Source organism: Pseudophryne corroboree, chromosome 10 (genome assembly GCF_028390025.1).
Source record: "Pseudophryne corroboree isolate aPseCor3 chromosome 10, aPseCor3.hap2, whole genome shotgun sequence".
Lineage (NCBI taxonomy): Eukaryota > Metazoa > Chordata > Amphibia > Anura > Myobatrachidae > Pseudophryne > Pseudophryne corroboree.
Window position 1 is genome coordinate 32,723,032 of NC_086453.1, and position 23,829 is coordinate 32,746,860.

Sequence of the window (23,829 nt, forward strand, 5' to 3'; positions counted from 1 at the left end):
CTTCACTTGTGTGTTTTTTTTTTTTTTTATTCTATAAAAATAAAACTCATTCTGCTGACAGACAGTGTCCAGCAGGTCCGTCATTATATAATATATAATATATACCTGTCCGGCTGCAGTAGTGATATATATATATTTTTTATATCATTTATCATCCAGTCGCAGCAGACACAGTACGGTAGTTCACGGCTGTGGCTACCTCTGTGTCTCTGCACTCGGCAGGCAGTCCGTCCATAATTGTAATACCACCTAACCGTGGATTTTTTTCATTCTTCTTTATACATACATAGTTACATAGACATCTTCTCTTTATCAACCAGTCTATATTAGCTGCAGACACAGTACAGTACGGTAGTTCACGGCTGTGGCTACCTCTGTGTCTGCACTCGGCAGGCAGTCCGTCCATAATTGTATACCACCTAACCGTGGATTTTTTTCAGTCTTCTTTATACATACATAGTTACATAGACATCTTCTCTTTATCAACCAGTCTATATTAGCTGCAGACACAGTACAGTACGGTAGTTCACGGCTGTGGCTACCTCTGTGTCTGCAGTCGGCAGGCAGTCCATAATTGTATACTAGTATCCATCTCCATTGTTTACCTGAGGTGCCTTTTAGTTGTGCCTATTAAAATATGGAGAACAAAAATGTTGAGGTTCCAAAATTAGGGAAAGATCAAGATCCACTTCCACCTCGTGCTGAAGCTGCTGCCACTAGTCATGGCCGAGACGATGAAATGCCAGCAACGTCGTCTGCCAAGGCCGATGCCCAATGTCATAGTACAGAGCATGTCAAATCCAAAACACCAAATATCAGAAAAAAAAGGACTCCAAAACCTAAAATAAAATTGTCGGAGGAGAAGCGTAAACTTGCCAATATGCCATTTACCACACGGAGTGGCAAGGAACGGCTGAGGCCCTGGCCTATGTTCATGGCTAGTGGTTCAGCTTCACATGAGGATGGAAGCACTCAGCCTCTCGCTAGAAAAATGAAAAGACTCAAGCTGGCAAAAGCAGCACAGCAAAGAACTGTGCATTCTTCGAAATCCCAAATCCACAAGGAGAGTCCAATTGTGTCGGTTGCGATGCCTGACCTTCCCAACACTGGACGTGAAGAGCATGCGCCTTCCACCATTTGCACGCCCCCTGCAAGTGCTGGAAGGAGCACCCGCAGTCCAGTTCCTGATAGTCAGATTGAAGATGTCAGTGTTGAAGTACACCAGGATGAGGAGGATATGGGTGTTGCTGGCGCTGGGGAGGAAATTGACCAGGAGGATTCTGATGGTGAGGTGGTTTGTTTAAGTCAGGCACCCGGGGAGACACCTGTTGTCCGTGGGAGGAATATGGCCGTTGACATGCCAGGTGAAAATACCAAAAAAATCAGCTCTTCGGTGTGGAGGTATTTCACCAGAAATGCGGACAACAGGTGTCAAGCCGTGTGTTCCCTTTGTCAAGCTGTAATAAGTAGGGGTAAGGACGTTAACCACCTCGGAACATCCTCCCTTATACGTCACCTGCAGCGCATTCATAATAAGTCAGTGACAAGTTCAAAAACTTTGGGTGACAGCGGAAGCAGTCCACTGACCAGTAAATCCCTTCCTCTTGTAACCAAGCTCACGCAAACCACCCCACCAACTCCCTCAGTGTCAATTTCCTCCTTCCCCAGGAATGCCAATAGTCCTGCAGGCCATGTCACTGGCAATTCTGACGAGTCCTCTCCTGCCTGGGATTCCTCCGATGCATCCTTGCGTGTAACGCCTACTGCTGCTGGCGCTGCTGTTGTTGCCGCTGGGAGTCGATGGTCATCCCAGAGGGGAAGTCGTAAGCCCACTTGTACTACTTCCAGTAAGCAATTGACTGTTCAACAGTCCTTTGCGAGGAAGATGAAATATCACAGCAGTCATCCTACTGCAAAGCGGATAACTGAGGCCTTGGCATCCTGGGTGGTGAGAAACGTGGTTCCGGTATCCATCATTACTGCAGAGCCAACTAGAGACTTGTTGGAGGTACTGTGTCCCCGGTACCAAATACCATCTAGGTTCCATTTCTCTAGGCAGGCGATACCGAAAATGTACACAGACCTCAGAAAAAGAGTCACCAGTGTCCTAAAAAATGCAGCTGTACCCAATGTCCACTTAACCACGGACATGTGGACAAGTGGAGCAGGGCAGGGTCAGGACTATATGACTGTGACAGCCCACTGGGTAGATGTATGGACTCCCGCCGCAAGAACAGCAGCGGCGGCACCAGTAGCAGCATCTCGCAAACGCCAACTCTTTCCTAGGCAGGCTACGCTTTGTATCACCGGTTTCCAGAATACGCACACAGCTGAAAACCTCTTACGGCAACTGAGGAAGATCATCGCGGAATGGCTTACCCCAATTGGACTCTCCTGTGGATTTGTGGCATCGGACAACGCCAGCAATATTGTGTGTGCATTAAATATGGGCAAATTCCAGCACGTCCCATGTTTTGCACATACCTTGAATTTGGTGGTGCAGAATTTTTTAAAAAACGACAGGGGCGTGCAAGAGATGCTGTCGGTGGCCAGAAGAATTGCGGGACACTTTCGGCGTACAGGCACCACGTACAGAAGACTGGAGCACCACCAAAAACTACTGAACCTGCCCTGCCATCATCTGAAGCAAGAAGTGGTAACGAGGTGGAATTCAACCCTCTATATGCTTCAGAGGTTGGAGGAGCAGCAAAAGGCCATTCAAGCCTATACAATTGAGCACGATATAGGAGGTGGAATGCACCTGTCTCAAGTGCAGTGGAGAATGATTTCAACGTTGTGCAAGGTTCTGATGCCCTTTGAACTTGCCACACGTGAAGTCAGTTCAGACACTGCCAGCCTGAGTCAGGTCATTCCCCTCATCAGGCTTTTGCAGAAGAAGCTGGAGGCATTGAAGAAGGAGCTAAAAGGGAGCGATTCCGCTAGGCATGTGGGACTTGTGGATGCAGCCCTTAATTCGCTTAACAAGGATTCACGGGTGGTCAATCTGTTGAAATCAGAGCACTACATTTTGGCCACCGTGCTCGATCCTAGATTTAAAGCCTACCTTGGATCTCTCTTTCCGGCAGACACAAGTCTGCTGGGGTTGAAAGACCTGCTGGTGACAAAATTGTCAAGTCAAGCGGAACGCGACCTGTCAACATCTCCTCCTTCACATTCTCCCGCAACTGGGGGTGCGAGGAAAAGGCTCAGAATTCCGAGCCCACCCGCTGGCGGTGATGCAGGGCAGTCTGGAGCGACTGCTGATGCTGACATCTGGTCCGGACTGAAGGACCTGACAACGATTACGGACATGTCGTCTACTGTCACTGCATATGATTCTCTCAACATTGATAGAATGGTGGAGGATTATATGAGTGACCGCATCCAAGTAGGCACGTCACACAGTCCGTACTTATACTGGCAGGAAAAAGAGGCAATTTGGAGGCCCTTGCACAAACTGGCTTTATTCTACCTAAGTTGCCCTCCCACAAGTGTGTACTCCGAAAGAGTGTTTAGTGCCGCCGCTCACCTTGTCAGCAATCGGCGTACGAGGTTACATCCAGAAAATGTGGAGAAGATGATGTTCATTAAAATGAATTATAATCAATTCCTCCGCGGAGACATTGACCAGCAGCAATTGCCTCCACAAAGTACACAGGGAGCTGAGATGGTGGATTCCAGTGGGGACGAATTGATAATCTGTGAGGAGGGGGATGTACACGGTGATATATCGGAGGGTGAAGATGAGGTGGACATCTTGCCTCTGTAGAGCCAGTTTGTGCAAGGAGAGATTAATTGCTTCTTTTTTGGGGGGGGTCCAAACCAACCCGTCATATCAGTCACAGTCGTGTGGCAGACCCTGTCACTGAAATGATGGGTTGGTTAAAGTGTGCATGTCCTGTTTTGTTTATACAACATAAGGGTGGGTGGGAGGGCCCAAGGACAATTCCATCTTGCACCTCTTTTTTCTTTTCTTTTTCTTTGCATCATGTGCTGATTGGGGAGGGTTTTTTGGAAGGGACATCCTGCGTGACACTGCAGTGCCACTCCTAGATGGGCCCGGTGTTTGTGTCGGCCACTAGGGTCGCTAATCTTACTCACACAGTCAGCTACCTCATTGCGCCTCTTTTTTTCTTTGCGTCATGTGCTGTTTGGGGAGGGTTTTTTGGAAGGGACATCCTGCGTGACACTGCAGTGCCACTCCTAGATGGGCCCGGTGTTTGTGTCGGCCACTAGGGTCGCTAATCTTACTCACACAGCTACCTCATTGCGCCTCTTTTTTTCTTTGCGTCATGTGCTGTTTGGGGAGGGTTTTTTGGAAGGGCCATCCTGCGTGACACTGCAGTGCCACTCCTAGATGGGCCCGGTGTTTGTGTCGGCCACTAGGGTCGCTAATCTTACTCACACAGCTACCTCATTGCGCCTCTTTTTTTCTTTGCGTCATGTGCTGTTTGGGGAGGGTTTTTTGGAAGGGACATCCTGCGTGACACTGCAGTGCCACTCCTAGATGGGCCCGGTGTTTGTGTCGGCCACTAGGGTCGCTTATCTTACTCACACAGCGACCTCGGTGCAAATTTTAGGACTAAAAATAATATTGTGAGGTGTGAGGTATTCAGAATAGACTGAAAATGAGTGTAAATTATGGTTTTTGAGGTTAATAATACTTTGGGATCAAAATGACCCCCAAATTCTATGATTTAAGCTGTTTTTTAGTGTTTTTTGAAAAAAACACCCGAATCCAAAACACACCCGAATCCGACAAAAAAAATTCGGTGAGGTTTTGCCAAAACGCGTTCGAACCCAAAACACGGCCGCGGAACCGAACCCAAAACCAAAACACAAAACCCGAAAAATTTCAGGCGCTCATCTCTAGTTTATGCTAATAAGTCATGTTGTACCTAGGCGCAGAAAACTAGTCAAGATAACTGTGGACCCATCTGTATATCGTACACATCGGCAAGTGTGTATACCCTATCTCGTTAACGATACGCACTCCCGCGGGTCGTTAACAAGGTACAATATGTTTATTTCTCAACTTGAAATCTAAAGATATTGTACAAGACGGCATGCAACTGGATGTGGGTGCATGCCGTCACCGACGAGTGCAAACTATATCGTTCAGTGTGTATAAACGATACCGTTTGAGGGGGGATCTAGTCCCTGACATCGGCAAGTGTGTACCCAGCCTAAGACATGATACTGTACTGTATACATCTCAGTCTTTACTTACAAGAAAACACCATAAGCACAAAACGAAGGCATGGACCCAACATATGCACTCAATGACCAATGGAAATTGGAATAAGAATATATTTATTAAATACATAAACAAACAAACAAACAACATAGTAGATTACATAAATCAGATCATCTTGACAAAAAAAAGAATTTCCCTCGCACCAAGATTTCAGTAATGCCACAACAGGATAATGACAACAAACGAATAAGACACACAATGATAAATGTATCAAGTGGTAATTATTTTATCTTTTTTAGTTTCAAATCATTGGATTTATTAAAGAGAGATATATATGTTTACATATAATTTCATTACTAATTTCTATTACTATAGATTATATATATATATATATATATATATATATATATGTATATCTGCAATTGGGGCAGCACTCCCAATGCTTCACTCAATAGCTCCGGTGTCCTCCTAGGTGCCCAGGCAGACTCACAACATACTCTAATTTGCGGCAGCACTCGGATATGAAGAGTAGTCAATGCAGAGTATACAACGTTTCGTTTGGCAATAAAAGTCTCCGAAACGTTGTGTACTCTGCATTGACTACTCTTCATATCCGAGTGCCGCCGCAATTGAGAGTATATATATATATATATATATCTTAGCATCGTTTAATTTATGAATGTCAACCAAAATATTAAATCTATAGGTAAAAATAATTTTACATATTCGGTATAAAAGGTGGTTTGTACTAAGCTTGTGCGGTACATCACGCCACACATCGAATTCACACTGATCGTATATGTGCTAACATACAGTTGATGATGATAATGATGATGATTATTATTATTTTTATCAACATTGTAATTTATGTAATAACATCATTTATTATGTAAGGAAAATATCTGTCAATCCCATAAGTGCCTGATGGCGAAAATAGGGAGGCAGGGCACTCGCCCCGGGTGCCAGAGGAGGTGCTCAGGGAGGGAGTCACAATCCTGGGTGTAATTTAGGATTTTATTTTATTATAGCCTGGGATCAGGGGAGCAGGTCGATTGTCACCATATATCTTATCTCTTCCCAGGGTTGGTGCACTGCAACAAAAGGCTGTACGTCCCTGGTCTCCAATGATGACCTTTAACGGGGGTAATTAAATGAGACTAAGAAATGTAATTATTTGATGACGTTGAGTCTGATTAAAATGAGGGATTATGAAGATAATGATTATAAAGGGGTTAATTATATTAACTCTTTTGAATTGGGTTATTTGTGGTACTATGATTATTTGTTATATTACATACATACAATCACTGTCTTTCTATGTGAACTTCAAAGTGGTCCAACGTAAAAAGAGCTTCACAAAAAGTGACATACAGTATGTAATACAGACAGTCCCGACCCCTCGCTCACAGTATTTACATGGAGCTGAATCAGTCAGTGCGACAGCAGACACATGGAAGAAGTGATTGCAACGTGCATGTGATTCTACAGATTTCCCCACTTTTTCGTAAACCCACTTTTCAACATTACATAGAAAATGGAGTGTATTTGTGTGGGCAGCACAGATGCACAGTGGTCAGCATTGATGCTTCATCGCTAGGGTTTTGTGTTTGATTCCACCGATGGCTGTATCCGAGTGGAGTTTGACGTTCTCCCTGTGTTTGTCTGGATTTCCTCTGGGATCCCCAGTTTTCTCCCACACTCTAAACTGATACCGATAGATTAATTGGCTGCAGCCGATATTAACAGCAGTGACTGATGTAAATGATGAAATATTCGCCGTACCGTACTGTGTAATATGTAGGTGCTATACAAACATTGGTTAATAAATGTGGGCCGAGCAGACCCTCTAAATCAGGCATGTCCAAACTGCGGCCCTCCAGCTGTTGAGAAACTACACATCCCAGCATGCCCTGACACAGCTTTTGCATTCTCTGACAGCAAAACTGTGTCAGGGCATGCTGGGATATGTAGTTTCACAACAGCTGGAGGGCCGCAGTTTGGACATGCCTGCTCTAAATGCTTGTGCGGAAAAAGGAAGCATTACAAGCTGGAAGACAAGGGTGGTGTAGCAGGGGCGCGTTGCGATCTCTGCAACAGGCCGAAACAAAGCCGTGATAATGGCGTGGTACAGCAGATGGCGTCACCATGATGATGAGATTCACTGCATCATCAAACCCGCAGACCACCCACTTCACTCGGCATGCAGAAGCCCATCTCAACCTCTCGGGAGACCCTCCAAATTTCGGGCATCCCGGGAGACTTGGCAAGTATGTTTTTTTTTTTTTTTAGCGTCTGGTGGAAAACCACCTGCAGTAATATCATAGCGTAAGACATTTAAATATTATCATCTCCAATCATAATTAGTTCTATTGTTGTATTCAGTGTTATATTTTCCCTTTAATACTGGTACATTCTTGCACATAAATGTAGCGACGGACTGGATAATTTACTTGATCATATGAATTTTAAGAGCAGACTGGCTGACATAAGCAGCAAGAAGAAATTATAGTGTAGGCCGGAACCTCCGCCTGTGCAGGTTGACTGCATTTTGACTGAAAATTGTCCATATGTCTGCTCTGCTGGGGCAAGATCACACAGCTCCTCAGTGGCGCAGGCTCGTATCGCCATAGACATCGCACTGCCTGGTCCTGCTGGGGTAAGCAAAGGAAAGCAACGTAAATGAAACGGACAAACCGTTATATTACTGTGTAATGAGATGAATAATGTATGACAAGGGGGGGTCATTCCGAGTTGATCGCTCGCTAGCAGTTTTTAGCAGCCGGGCAAACGCATTGTCGCCGCCCACGGGGGAGTGTATTTTTGCTTTGCAGAAGTGCGAACGCTTGTGCAGCCGAGCGCCTGCAAACTCTTTTTGTGCAAAACAAGACCAGCCCTGTAGTTACTCTTCCTGTGCGTTGATTCCAACGATGGAGGGACGGCTTTTCTGCCACGGCTGCTTTTTTCAAAACACTCCCTGAAAACGGTCAGTTGCCACCCAGAAACGCCCACTTCATGTCAATCTTCCTGCGTTCGGCCGTGTGACATGAATGATCGTTAGACTCTGTGCAAACCCACGATGCTCATTGTACCCGTACGACGCGCCTGCGCATTGCGGTGCATACGCATGCGCAGAAATGCCGATTTTTTTAGCCTGATCGCTGCGCTGCGAACAACGGCAGCTAGCGATCAACTCGGAATGACCCCCAATGTACGCTATCCTTTTCATGTTGATATTTCATCTATGTCGACATACCAATCTCGTTGACACTGCAACCACGTCAACATTCTCATGTCCACATGACGAATGTCGACTAAATATACCATATTATCTGTGCATCTCCCTGACACTGTCATACTTCTCTGCTAATCTATAGATTCTTAGGGGGGAATTCAATTAGCCCCGAGTATTTTTTGTCCAAGAGTTTTTCGTGATTTTTTTTTTTTTTTGGCACACTTGCAAATGGGGCTGATTAGGGCTGATTATCTGGGATTTGTTTTTCGCAGCTGAAAATAAAATCTCTGATGATTGCCGGCTTCAGGGACAATTGAGTAGTCCCGGGAGGGGAGGGGGGGAGGAAGGGGTTTGTGCGGTTGTGTTTCAATTAGCCACGGTAAATTACCGCGGCTAATTGAATCCCACTTTAAAGTCCACATTCAGTGAAAGCATTACTGGATTATTTTTGGAGTTTTCTGCCGTTTTTCATTTTAACTAATAGTTGCTAAATGAAGTTTAGTATCATTTGTATCAAGATAAAGGGCAGGATGTTCTAACCTCTTGCGGTACATCCCGCCCACATCGTGCTGAAACAAATGGCATACTGTATGTACTAATTTATGCGATTATTAGTACCACAAAGGGCAGCTCTCCCGATAAGTCAAACTGGAGATATCTGCAGTCAAGCAAGCTGCCCTCACACTGCAAAATGATGACTATTAAGCCCACTTCACTATCCACTCCTCCCGTGGGTATTAAACACCCCATACTATCCTGGAAGTCATGTACCGGGAAACCTTCATTCAGCCCAATGACCCTTCTCCTGTTTATGCCCCTTTTCCACTAGCTCGGGGGCGCGCATTTACCCGTGTTTTTCCCTAGTGGAAAAGGGTCCCCCTGCAAATTCCCGGATCAAGTGATCCGGGAATCCTACCCAGGTAGCTAGCCAGGTTGAACACGCGTTCAACCTGGCTAGCTGTCTAGTGTGAACGGCTCCCGTTCATAGTGTATGGGAGGGCGGCGCTGGGAGATCTCCCAGCGCCGCCCCTGCCGCGTCACTAGCAGCGTCACCATCCCGGCAATATGCCGGGTTGGGGAGCGCTGTCTGAAAGGGGCTGTAGCACGGGTCGCAGCCGTGTCAGGCGACACGGCTGCGACCCGTGCTACTAGTGGAAAAGGGGTATTAGTGTTCTCCCTCCCGCCCCATCTCCCACCATCTGTGCAGTAAAGGAGTAATTAGCAGAAATTACTGATCCAGCTCCTACATGCTGAGCAGTAGATAGAACACCCTCTTCCACCCGCGGGACGTCAGAGCTGCCGCTGATAGCTCCCCCCACCCCTAACGCTGGAGGATAGGTAGGGGCCCCAGTGCATTGCTGTGCCCACACTGCTGTTGAGACGGCCCTGCAGACCACTGTGAAGCAAAATTTATTGTTACCCAAATTATCCAGACTTTTGCTTCTGTTATCTATCTTGTACTAGAATACAGCAGGAGGCTGATTGGTTCCTGCAGGCAATGCTACATTTTTGGACATTTGCATGTACTGTATAATGGTTTCCTTTTGTGTCATTCCCCTCTGTAAAAAAACACGGGTATATTTACTAAAAATCGGAGCAAAGGCACAGCAGCTGTGTACACATACCCCGCGCACACGCCGATCATTACATAATCGCCAGCTTGAATGAACAACCACGCAGCATGGCAGCCTGAACAGAGACGCCCAAACACAGCTGTGATAAGCCTGCATTCAGTGCCCGCCAGCGGTGCCTGACTGAGGTAAGCGCTGCAAGCAGCTATTAGACTTTGGCGTATGCGCAGTGTGAAGCAGATGTATGCACAATTTACCAATAATCACTCAATTGCAATAACACTGGCGTAGCGTCCATCTTGCTTACTTTCATAGGCATCGGAATGAAGGTCTAGGCAATAGAATGTGTTTTACAAGTGAAAAACGCCTGTCACTTAGTGCATTTAGACCCTCCGAAAACATCTATGTTTTCCCAAGTGTTGGATTTTGGCGGATTGCACCTTTAGTAGATCTCCGATATGCACAATTGGCCAAATCGGTGGAAAACACAAAAATCGACCTTTAATGAATATACCCCACAGTTTCTCTATCAGGGAACGGATGGGATCCCGGCGCGTCAATATACCGCGTCGGGATCCGAAAGGAGGACACAATGCTGGCATCTACATACCGACGCCGCTCGGGATGTCGGCGTCACATTACCGACAGCCAGCATCCCGATCACCCTCACAGTGGGACGCGCTGGAATCCTCCCTGCTGTAGTGGTGGGGGGGGGGGGGGAAGGTTAGGTTTAGGCATGAGAAGGGGGGTTAGGGAGTAGGGCCTGGAAGTTTAGGGTTAGGGACAGGGGAGGGAGGATTAGGTTTAGGCACTTAGAGGGGGAGGTTAGGCTCAGGCATCAAGCGGGGAGGGCTCGGTAGAAGTAGTGTGGAAGGGAGGGTTAGGGTTAGGCACCAAGTGGGGAGGGTTAGGATAGGGCATCCCATCCGTCGGCAAATCATACTGATCCCCTCTATCACACAGGAGCCCCTGATTTGTTTGCCAGGAAAAGGAGTAGCGTTCTAACGGTATCCGGACTCCAGGTCGACAACAAAAAGGTCGACACGCCTTAGGTCGACATGGACAAAAGGTCGACATGGACAAAAGGTCGACATGAGTTATTCACAATTTTTTTCTTTTTTGGAGCCTTTTCATACTGAACGATCCATGTGGACTACGATTCGAACAGTAATCTGTGCCGAGCGAAGCGAAGGCACTATGCCAGAAGTATGGCGCGCGAACGCGGTGCAGTAATTGGGGTTCCCGGTCATTCTACGAAGAAAACAACACCAAAAAAACATTAAAAACTCATGTCGACCTTTTTCCATGTCGACCTTGTTCCCATTGACCTTTTGTCCATGTCGACCTTTTGTCCATGTCGACCTAAGGTGTGTCGACCAATTGGCATCGACCTAAGGTGTCGACCTTTTTGTGTGGCACCAGCCTGGCTGCTAGTGTAGTAATCTTCCAGTAGAAGGCGACGCATGATGTAAGCAAATTCCATAAGGATTGTTTGTCTGAAATTACCTTTTATAGTTGAAACCTGGGAGATGCACTTTTTCTCTTCTCCAAGACAATCCACGTATGTATCAGTTTGGCAGGGTTTATCTGTCAGGTCCATGCAGGTTTTGCATCTGACACCGTTCTTATTGTAGTTATCCGCTGGGACTGGAATAGTAAATAAAAAGGAAACAATTTAAAATACAGATTATTTTTGGACTGTTATAACAAATATCAATCTAGGAAAGTTTAAAATGAAACACTTAGAGATAGTAATTATTATCACTTTATATGCTTTCAGCGTGGTCTGTTTGGAGAGATCAACATCACTTTATCCTCACTAATGTCCTAAATACATTACATAAAACACATTATTCTGTTTTCCACATAATGAAAACTTCTGATCCGGCTAATGGCCTAATTCAGACCTCAATGTTGCATATACAAGTGCATCCACACTAATTGTAATTCAGACCTGGTCGCACGCAGGCTATTTTTTGCATTGCTGCCACCAGGTAATCGCCGTCTACAGAGGAGGGGGTTAGGGCTTTGCAGGGATGCGTTCAGCTGTGCAGTGTGCAGTTTCTGCACAGCCCAGGACTTACTCACCCTCTGCGATGATCCAGGAAGTAGCTGACGTCAGAATCCCTCCCTGGAAATGGCCGATCACGCCAGCGTTTTTCCGACCACTCCCAGAAAATGGTGAGTTGCTGCCCACGAACGCCTTCTGTCTGTCAATCTTCTTGCGATCGCCGGTGCGATCGCTTTCTCTGTGCGGGTCGTTGCAGCACGGCGACGGCCATCGCCGGCGGCTGATGCGCCTGCGCATTGCAGGTCACACGCATGCGCAGTTCAGACCTGATCACACGGCTGCGAAGAAATGCAGCGTGCGATCGGGTCTGTATGAGGCCCCTTGTGTATTATGCCTTTGCACTAGCATTTAATAAGTTTTGGTCTCTGGAGTCCAAGGGGATTATGCAGAGTTGTTAGCAAAGCAAAAAAGTTAACAATTGGGCAAAACCATGTGCAGTGCAGGTGGGGCAGATGTAACATGTGCAGGGAGAGTTAGATTTGGGTGGGTTTCTGTGCAGGGTAACTACCGGCTGCTTTATTTTTACACTGCAATTTAGATTTCAATTTTAACACACCCAACCCAATTCTAACTCTCTCTGCACATGTTACATCTGCCCCACCTGCAGTGCACTGCACTTGGTTTTGCCAGATAATGGGACAATGTATTATACCCACATGTATTGTGTAAGTATAACACTTCCTGCTTTGCCTCATTACAGGCAAAGCAGGAAGCTACACCGACAAGATGTATCATCATCTTGTCTGCTGGAGAGGGGGGAATGAAAACTCTAACCTCTGGCGATAGCTGCTAGAGCACACAGTGCATCAGCCTGTGTCTCTCCCCCCAGCCGGCTCTAGTGTGCATGTGTGAGATCGTGCTACTCTCACGAGATATCACATACAGCCCGGAGCTGGCAGCTGCTGCAGACAGGGACAGCACCAGTGGCGGAACTTGTAAGTGGTGGGCCCAGGTGAAAAAATATACTTTGGGCCATCCTCCTATACCCCACCCCAAGGTCACAATATGCCACACAGCAGTGGGTAATAGGAAGAGAGAGAGAGAGCGAGGGTGACAACCAGTGGATAACATGGAGAGGCAGAGAGTGAAGGAGAGAGGGTGAATGAAAGAGAGGTAGGGTGAGATGGTGAAGGTAGGGGTGATGGGAAGATGGTGACAAGCAGAGGATGACAGGGAGAAGCAGTGGGTAACAGGGAGAGGGTGGCACAGAGAGGCAGAGGGTGACGGGGAGAAGGTGAGGGTGATGGGCAGAGGCTGACAAGCAGAGGGTGACAGGGAGAAGCAGTGGGTGACAAGGAGAGGGTGACAGAAAGTGGGTGAAAGGGCGATGCAGTGGGTAACGGGGAGAGGCAATGGGTGATGGGGACAGGGGAATGTGACAAACAGAGGGAGAAGCAGGGAGTGACAAGGAGAGGGTAACAGAGAGAGGCAGAGGGTGACGGAGATTGTGAAAAAGGGTGGGAGAAAGGAAGAGGCTGTGGGTGATGGTGAGAGGGAGACGGTGAAAGGACAGGGATAGTCAGAGGTGATGAAGAGTGGGTGATAGGGAGAGGCAGAGAGATTGGGAGTAACCTTTCACCCACTCCATGATCCTTGTGCATGCAGAAATGTTGACACAGCAGCTGCAACACCCATGACCCACGAGTGATGGAGGACACTCGGACGGCATGCCCGCCTTTAGCATCATCTTGGGTACGTGAGGCTCCTCTTCTCTGGTTTTCTTGCCAGGGCCGGTCACTAAATTGTGACATCAGGCCTTGGCAACAGTAGCCTGTCAGACAGGGTAACTGAATCAGTAGGGAGGAGGAGGGAGAGAGTGGCCTCTCCTGGCCGGGCATGGAGGCTGTCATTAATGAAAGCGCCAAGCTCAGGGGTTACACCAGGGACGTGCAGTCAGGGGAGGCAGGGGAGGCAGTGCCTCCCCTGTCATTAATGAGTAAAATAATACAAAGAAGATACTTATGACACATAAGTATCTTCTTTATTATTTTACTTATCATTAATGTGTGCATAATTAGTTTGGGAGGCACCGATCGTGGTGCCTCCCGTAGTGATTGGGAAAAGATATGGGAGCGGGGGGCGGGCGTGGGCGGGGCCTAGCAATGGGCAGGAAAAGCCCATTGAATTTGCATGGGAATGCGGCACCATTCCTACAGGGACTATGAAAGCATGTCCCTGTGGGAATGTGTCCTGTTTTACAGGACACATTCCAGCTGCAGCAGCCAGGGCGCCTGTGTCCCCTGCGGGACAACGTCGCTGACAGCACTGGGACAGCTTGTCTGTCCCCAGCGCCTGTCAGTGTGTGGCGGCGGCGGGTGTCCTGTGCAGGGATTACCTTTTTCCCTGCACCGGACCAGAGGCTGCAGGGGCATTTGAATGTTGGCGCCCTCCGGGAGCCAATCGCGGCTCCCGGAGCGACAGCCAATCGGAGAGGGGCGCGGCGAGCCAATCGGCGCGTCATAGGCCCCGCCCCCGGCGTCTGACAAACCTCACTATGCAAGATACATACATGAATATGTATATAAAGGAGAGGACTAAAAACTCAGTATAGTGTCGACTTTCATGACAAAAGAGCCGCTGTATGAGGAGCAGATCAGGGGAGAAGTGAAGCAAATACACATTAAAACGTCCGGTTTCCATGACAACTAATAAACAAAAGACGTGGACGGAGACGTAGTTGCCCTGACAACAGACGCGCACCATGGAGAGGAAGGAGACGGAGCGATACACGTCAGCACGCCCGGTCTCCATAACAACGAAAAACAAATGGACGGAGGACGCGGACGGAGCCCCGGCAACGGACGCATGCGCGAAAGGAAGGAACTAGTTACCATGACAACAAACACGCTGGATAGGGTATAAGAACGGGGTTTTTGGTACAGCTCAGCCATCCTGAGGAAGCCTGCGGTGCCAGGCGAAACTAGTTGATTGCGGAGCTATCGGATATGTCTGCCGGCAGACACCCGTTCCAGTAACCCATACTTGCCTACCCTCCCGGAATGGCCGGGAGGCTCCCGAAAAACGGGTGACCCTCCCGGCCCCCCGGAAGCGCAGGCAAGTCTCCCGACTTACGGGGGTCACCCCTGCCCGCCGCCCACTTAACGAGTAAAGTGGGCGGTCCGGGCAGGCGATGACGCGATTCTTGTTGAATCGCGTCATCGTAACCACGCCCCCTGCTGTATAATGCCGGTAATCGCGGCATTACACAGCAGGGGGGGGCTTAAATGACGCGGCCCTGAAGCCACGCCCCGTCCCGCCTCTGGCCCACCCCCCTGTCTAGTCACTTCACTGCTCGCCCCCCCCTGCTGAGCCGACGGGCTGCTCTCTCCCGGAGAGAGCAGCCCAGAAGTCGACATCTATGCAGTAACCATCCTGTGATTTTGAAGTAAGTGTCTTGTATTTTTGGACATTTCCCATCAAGGAGTTTAGGATTTTTGCCCAATGTGCTGATTTCCACTCTGGAAGGACTTTACAGCGATCAGCTGGTATCAATCAAGACTTTTGGACTTATTCCATATATGATAAGGGACTGTGATACAGCTACCACATATATATGCCTGCATTTACCTGAGGAATATAAACTCCAATCTATACAGCTACCACATATATATGCCTGCATTTACCTGAGGAATATAAACTCCTATCTAGTGAATAAACCACTATTTTAGCGTATCACTGGTATTTTTATATGTTAATCGTTGTGTGTGTTTGTTTTGTGTATACCGGTATTAGTATCACTTTAGGGAATAAGATATCCTTGGAAAAGTGTTTTTCATGTGTCAATAAAACATTATATTTTAACTATCATTGATGTTATGAATGTTATTAATCTCTTGAGCCTACACTGCCACTAAATAACCATTATATACCTAACAACATTAGCGCTGGGAGAAATCCTTTTCTTGTAAATATTATAAACTTTCATGCTGGTAATTTGAACATTTATATTAGTACTATTATTACTACATACATTACTACATTTTATTTGTATGGCGCCACACTTTCATCATCACCTCTTTACACCTGGACCTTTCTTCCTGCAAATAGTACGGCTATCTCAGGCATATATGTGGAATATAATATACTGCAGTATCAAGAACTGGCGCTCTACCCACTCTAACCAATCTCGCAGAAAATTTGGTACTTCCTTCACGCCTCAAACGCCCACCTCTCATTTGTGTCACAGTTTGGAACCTTCAGCCTTACGGTCTCCATTTCTAATTGAACTTTAGGATGCAATAGGGGGTGCTCTGGGTCCATGGTATGTTACTGCCTTATTATTTTTATTCTTCAGGGCTGTATGGAGGGCAGTGCGGCCAGTGGCGTAACACAGGGTGGCATCGCCTTACTACCCCGCCGATGCAGTGTGGGGAGAGCTATCCTAACATCTACCACAGTGCGGTGGGATCTGTACTGCTGCTCGGAGTGTCCTAAAAATATAATGGTATAAGAGCCGCTAAAGGCGCTGGGTGTGGTATGGAGTGCTATGGCACCCTGTTAAGGGGTTGTTATTCTTATTATATATAAATTACCCACCATGGACCGTAGGGCAAACAAAGGAATACCTAAGATACCTAAAATGAGGAAAAGAGAATAGAGGTAAAGTATGTGGTAGCCCACTTCCTGCACATCCTTGGTGCAAGTGTCATAGTTACTCCTTCATGTTCCCATTACACGTCAATGGAAGATAGACACTTACTGACAGGTTGGGCAGGGGTACACCTGTCTGTGTGGCAGCAGGAACTGGCGCTCTTGCTTTTGCCGGCCAGGTTACTGAAACTCATACAAGCAGAACATGATTTGCGATTCCCGCAATCTCTCATATACGTGTGGCTGTCACCCATTCCACCTGTAAAAAAAGAGCAGATTAAACTGAGACTCAGGCAAAAAAAAAAGTAAAACAAAAATAATACAAAATGTGTGTTTTGTACAGAGTGGGCCTTATTCAGATGCAGTCGCAACTGCGATGGTGTCGCAACTGAGAGATTATCAGTAAACTGCACAGGCACCTTAGCCACAGTGCGCTGGTTCCAAGGTACCCGTTCATTGCCGCTCACTGTCCCCTGTTCAATATGCCTTGCTGGTGCGATGCAATCGCATGTGGCTGATTTTCGCAAAGAAATTGCGATCGCATCGCAGAAATCAGGAAACACCAGTGGCCCCCCGGATACGCAGCCAGGCTGCGTGTCCAGGTGCACCGACACCGTGCTTCTCATTGCAGGAAATGCAGGCGCCGTCATCCGGCCCACTGAAAACGGGCCTGTATTTTCCGCACCAGCTGCCACCGAACACCCTGCCGTTTGTCAATCACAATGAGATCGCATTGTGAAGGGTTGCACATGTGCAATGTAGGTTTGCGATTTTCTCTATTTTGCGACTCAAGCTGAATACTCCCCTAAGTACAGAAACTTCATATCATAGATTTATACTGTGTCATGTCACTTGGTACTGTAGCAATGTGCTGAGTGACAGAGAACCTGCTTCAGAGTTGTACCCAATAGTTTGTGTACAGCTCTGATGGCGGGGGACTGTACCTGCGTATGATTCATACTGAGTATTTGCAGAGCAGATCCTGCATCAGTGCAGCCATTTGGGGGTGGGAAGGGGGCAGCATTCCAGAAAGTGTGTGTGAGGGGGGTTACCTGGGAGTTCTGAGGCCAATGTCTGCAACTTCCAGACAGATTTACTGGCCTCGGCTACAGATATGAGACGGCCATTCTGAGTGATCCAATGCTTCGTCCTGCAGGAGGTGTCTATTAACACAATCCTTGGAGAGCGATAAAGTACCAGTCAATGAGCTCCTAACTGCCATGTTACAAGTTGTGTGTAAACAGCGCTAAAAAACTGGATATGGAAAATTAATAATCACAATTTATGATAAAAATTGTTGCAACAATGAATCATTAATAAATAAAAAATAATTATCATAAAAACGTGTCAAATAGGGCAAGCACAGCAAGTTTGTTTGGTGTATTACCACACGAGGAAGCCGGACAAGATGTACTGATGAAAATCCTTGGAATTACGCCACAGTCCTGGGGGCACTTTGCAATGCTAGCAGTTGAAAGTCCAGAATATTAGGCGAACCTTGATTGCTTGGTTCCAAACCAAATTCTAGGCTTGTTCCAGGTGTAATTGATGATTCAAACAGTGCACGGCTCCTCCAAATCATCAATTACACCTGGAACAAGCCTAGAAGTCCACCAGCAATTGGGAAATTGGCAGAGGTCCACAAAGGCACCAGAGATCCAGCTTTGAATAGGACTGAATCTGGTTTGGAACCAAGCAATCAAGGTTCGCCTAATATTCTGGACTTTCAACTGCTAGCATTGCATTTTTTTATTTATTCATATATATATGAATTGAATGATTCATTGTTGCAACAATTTTTATAATAAATTGTGATTATTAATTTTCCATATCCAGTTTTTTAGCGCTGTTTACACACCCCTTTTCCTATTGTATCTCCAGGGACTAACTATCCCTTCATACAGCAGCTTAAAGGTTTAGCATATCCTCTTAACAGCGCCGGGCGAATTACCTTGGTATTTCGTTTTTTTGCAATGTTACAAGTTGTGTTTTAAAAAAATGACAGGAGCTGATTGGCTGGTACTTTGGAGCTTATTCAGGGATAGACGCAGATTGCTGCATACGCAGCCAGATCTGCATCCATCTCCTCACATGCTGGGGGCCGCCCAACACAGAGCAATGCCGCCCAGTATGTGTGATGCGCCACCTCCCGATGCGTCCACAATTACATTGCGGATGCATCAAATTAAAGGGATTCTGACGTCAGCTGCGGCCCCGATCATCGCATTGGAAGACTAAGTCCTGGGCTGTGCAGAGATTGCACAAACTTCTGTTTGTGCAGCTCTCCCGCACATGCGATCGCACCCCTGCACAGCGATATCCCCCTCCCCTTTAGGCGGCGACTACCTGATCGCAGGGATGCAAAAAGCGCACCCTAGCAATCAGGTCTGAATTAGTCCCATTGTCTTCTGGAAAATACATTTCTTTTTTTTTTGCTTTAAGTGCAAGTGACACATTGCATCTGTGCTGTCCGTAGTAGACCCCAAAAATGTATACACATACCAAATGAGCTGACCGTGTAAGTCAAAATGCAAACGTCATCCTTTGAGGCGCAGGTTACTTCAGGTCCTGAACATGGCGTGTCACTCATCCCCATGCATTTTATGCAAGTTATAGAATAACCTGAAAGATGAAGAAAAATACATTTTATTTGTATAATTACATCAGATCATCAGAATCGGGGTATCAACGTTATGGTCCCATGTGGGGACCTTTGTCAAGATCCTGATAATATTGGAAGTACATTGGAGTGGATATGTCCTGGGGACTTCTATCCATATATGGAGGCAGCCATTTATCAAGGCTAGAGTGTGGACTAAACAGAACTATATATATATATATATATATATATCGGTACTATAGGCGCCCCTATAGATACTTTTTGTTCTATTGGAACTATATTATATATATATATAATTATATATTTCCAACAAAAGGCACTTTGGGGTCCATATTATTGTATAAGGAGAAAAGTGGACAGCAAGATACATAAGTAAGTACGAATATAAATTCACATAGGCAGATAATTACAGTGTGCAGAATTATCTAGAGAAGACAAAGGCGTGAGGGTCCTGCTCACAAACTGTGGCGTATATGGGTGGGCACAATGATTATAAGGATGAAGAGGCTGCAGAGTTGGAAAGATAGAATAAAATGGTGAGTTTTCAGGGCACATTTTAAGGCTGGGAGGCTGGATGAAAGTCTAATAGAGAGATGGATGGTATTCCAGAGGTGAGGAGCAGCCCTGGAGAAATACTGAATACAAGAGTAGGAAGCTGTGTTCAGGGAGGAGGTGAGGCAGCAGTCACTAGCAGAGAAAAGAGGGCGGGAGGATATATATGAAGAAATGAGGCTGGAGCTGGAGGGTGGAGTGGGGAGGCTGAGCGGTAGCGAGCTTGAGAAGTGAGCAAATGGAGTGGCTGCCAGAGAAGGGTAGCAGAAAGTATTGGAGGGGAAGGGGAAAGTATTGGAAGGTATTCTAAGAGATAGTATTCAGAAGTTCCTTGGAGTCAATAAGGTCATTAAAAGGAATCAACATGGGTTTATGAAGGACAGATCCTGTCAAACCAATTTACTTGGCTTTTATGAATCAGTAAGCGCAAACCTAGATCAGGGTAAAGACGTGGATGTAATCTTTTTAGATTTTGCCAAAGCATTCGACACTGTACCACACATGAGACTTATCTACAAGCTACAAGAATCAGGGTTAGGAAGCACAATATGCACTTGGGTCAAAAACTGGTTAGATAATAGGGAGCAGCGCGTTGTGGTTAATGGATCTTTTTCAACTTGGACTGAAGTGCTAAGTGGTGTGCCGCAAGGCTCAGTATTAGGACCGCTATTGTTCAATATTTTCATTAACGACCTAACAGAAGGACTAGAGAGCATGGTGTCAATTTTTGCAGATGATACCAAATTGTGTAAAGTTATAAATGCGGAGGGGGATGCTGAGTCACTTCAGAATGACTTAGTTAAATTAGAAACTTGGGCAGCGAAATGGAGACTGCTCTTCAATACAGACAAGTGTAAGGTAATGCACTGTGGTAACAAGAACAAAAATAATACCTACTTACTAAATGGGTTAAAATTGGGGGATTCTGTACTGGAAAAGGATTTAGGTGTCCTCATAGATAGCAAGCTAAGCAGTAGTACCCAAAGTAGGACTGCAGCAAAGAAGGCTAATAAGATATTAGCATGCATAAAACGGGGAATTGATGCTAGGGACGAGAGTATTATACTCCCGTTATATAAATCACTTGTGAGGCCACACCTTGAATACTGTGTACAATTCTGGGCACCTTACTACAAAAAGGATATCCTGAAGCAAGAAAAGGTTCAAAGGCGGGCGACCAAATTAATTAAGGGTATGGAGACGCTGGAATACGAGGAAAGGCTTGCAAGACTAGGCATGTTTACACTGGAAAAGAGGAGATTAAGAGGGGACATGATCAACATTTACAAATATATAAGGGGACAGTATACAGATCTTGAGCAGGACCTGTTTTTGGTTAGATCAAACCAGAGAACTCGTGGACACTCGCTCAGGTTAGAGGAGAGGAGATTCCGCATAATACAGCGTAAAGGCTTTTTTACAGTAAGGACGATACGTGTTTGGAATTCCCTGCCGACTCAGTCAATACCTTTAAGAATGGGTTAGATAAATTCCTAATAGATAAGGATATCCAGGGTTACGGTGCATAGTCACGCACTATGGTTATTATAAAAAAGAGGGGTAAAATGTAACGGTAGAAATCAACTTCAGTCAAAATTTTATACAAAATAATCGTACATAGGAGACCACAAATAAGTTGAACTCGATGGACAATTGTCTTTTTTCAACCTTAGATACTATGTTACTATGTTACTAGATAGAGTGTTCAAAGAGGAAAATGAGGCAGGTAGCGAAAATTGTCTGGAGACCGATGACGGGGAGAGTCAAGGAGACCAGAGACAAGCATAGTACAATTATCATGGTAACTACTACCAACCCCCACCCACCCAAACCCCCAACCTATTATCTCTGTGTTTGGTCTCATGTCAAAGTTTGTACAACAATAATAGGTTTTTGGTTACCTACCGGTGAATCCTTTTTCTCTTAGTCCGTAGAGGATGCTGGGGTCCACATTAGTACCATGGGGGTATAGACGGGTCCACCAGGAGCCATTGGCACTTTAAGAGTTTAATAGTGTGGGCTGGCTCCTCTCTCTATGCCCCTCCTACCAGACTCAGTCTAGAAACTGTGTCCGAGAAAACAGACATCTTCGAGAGAAGGATTTAACACAGATAGTGGTGAGATTCATACCAGCTCACACATACAAGGCACATCAAGCTAACATGCTTGAAACTCTCAGCAACTGTTGAAACATTACTTACCAAGTAACAGTGCAGTACATGACTAAACAAAGTTGTACTGAACCAGATAACAGTTGCAGGAAAATGAAGCGCTGGGCGGGCGCCCAGCATCCTCTGCAGACTACGAGAAAAGGATTTACCGGTAAGTAACCAAAATCCTATTTTCTCTTACGTCCTAGAGGATGCTGGGGTCCACATTAGTACCATGGGGATGTACCAAAGCTCCCAGAACGGGAGGGAGAGCTCGGAGGCTCCTGCAGAACTGATTGACTGAACTTCAGATCATCAGAGGCCAAAGTATCGAACTTGTAAATCTTTGCAAACGTGTTCGACCCAGACCAAGTTGCAGCTTGGCAAAGTTGCAATGCCGAGACACACCGGGCAGCCGCCCAGGAAGACCCCACCTTACAAGTAGAGTGGGCCTTAACAGATTTTGGACACAGCAATCCTGCCATAAAATAAGCGTGCTGGATAGTGAACCTAATCCAGCGATAGATCGTCTGCTTAGAAGCAGGACACCCAATTTTCTCGGGATAACATAGGACAAACAGAGAGTCCGACTTTCTGTGACGAGAAGTTCTCTTCACAGATATCTTCAGAGCCCTCACAACATCCAAGGACTTTGATGTAATTGAGGAGTCAGTAGCCACTGGCACCACAATAGGTTGGTTGATATGAAATGCCAACCAACCTTTGGAAGAAACTGCTGACGTGTCCGGAGCTCAGCTCTATCTTCGTGGAAGATAAAGCAAGGGCTTTTACAGAATAAAGCCCCCAATTCGGACACACGCCTAGCCGAAGCTAAGGCCAACAACGTGACAGCCTTCCATGTAAGAAATTTGACCTCAACCTCCTGTAGAGGCTCAAACCAATCCGACTGGTGGAACTGCAACACCACGTTAAGGTCCCAAGGCGCCGTAGGTGGTACAAAGGGAGGTTGGATGTGCAGGACTCCCTTCAAAAAAGTCTGAACCTCAGGGAGGGCAGCCAATTGTTTCTGGAAGAAAACGGATAAGGCCGAAATCTGGACCTTCACAGATCCCAACCTCAGTCCCATATCCACACCTGCTTGCAGGAAGAGGAGAAAACGTCTGAGTTGAAACTCCACCGTAGGAAACTTCTTGGATTCACACCAAGAGACATATTTCTTCCAAATACGATGGTAATGTTTAGACGTTACCCCTTTCCTAGCCTGTATCAGGGTAGGAATCACCTTCTTCGGAATGCCCTTCCGAGCAAGTATCAGGCGCTCAACTTCCATGCCGTCAAATGTAGCCACGGTAAGTCTTGATAGGCGAACGGCCCCTGCTGCAGCAGGTCCTCCCGAAGAGGAAGAGGCCTCGGCTCTTCCTGCAAGAGATTCAGAAGGTCCGCGTACCAAGCCCTCCTTTGCCAGTCTGGAGCAATGAGGATCGCTTAAACTCCTGTTCTCCTTATGAGCTTTAGAACTCTTGGAATGAGTGGAAGTGGTGAAAACACGTACACCGACTGGAAAACCCACGGAGACACCAGGGCGTCCACTGCCACTGCTTGTGGGTCCCTCGACCTGGAACAATAGCATCAAAGCTTTTTGTTGAGACGAGAGGCCATCATGGCTATTTAGGGTAACCCCCAAAGATCTGTTATTTCCTTGAACACCTCCGGATGGAGACCCCACTCCCCTGGATGGAGATCGTGTCTGCTGAGGAAGTCTACTTCCCAGTTGTCCATTCCCGGAATGAAGATTGCTGAGAGAACCAACGCGTGTCTTTCTGCCCAGAGGATGATTCTTGTCACCTCCGACATTGCAATTCTGCTCTTCGTTCCGCCTTGTTGG

General features: G+C 46.5%; 1 protein-coding gene and 1 long non-coding RNA gene across 2 annotated transcripts in view; one reads left to right on the plus strand and one right to left on the minus strand.

Annotated features, from left to right (window-relative positions):
- LOC134965891 (uncharacterized) overlaps nucleotides 1-23,829 on the plus strand; it is a 71,382-nt gene that overhangs the window by 27,960 nt on the left and 19,593 nt on the right. The gene's annotated exons all lie outside the window — the stretch shown is intronic.
- The window catches only part of LOC134965890 (phospholipase A2 inhibitor and Ly6/PLAUR domain-containing protein-like), a 40,067-nt gene continuing 21,534 nt past the window's right edge, over nucleotides 5,297-23,829 (minus strand). Inside the window, exons 2-5 of the mRNA XM_063942283.1 lie at nucleotides 19,164-19,283; nucleotides 16,771-16,920; nucleotides 11,507-11,647; nucleotides 5,297-7,848 (exon numbers count right to left, since the gene is read on the minus strand). Of these exons, the coding sequence (XP_063798353.1) occupies nucleotides 7,652-7,848; nucleotides 11,507-11,647; nucleotides 16,771-16,920; nucleotides 19,164-19,283 (608 nt within the window). The 3' untranslated portion in view covers nucleotides 5,297-7,651. The remainder of the gene's footprint in view (nucleotides 7,849-11,506; nucleotides 11,648-16,770; nucleotides 16,921-19,163; nucleotides 19,284-23,829) is intronic.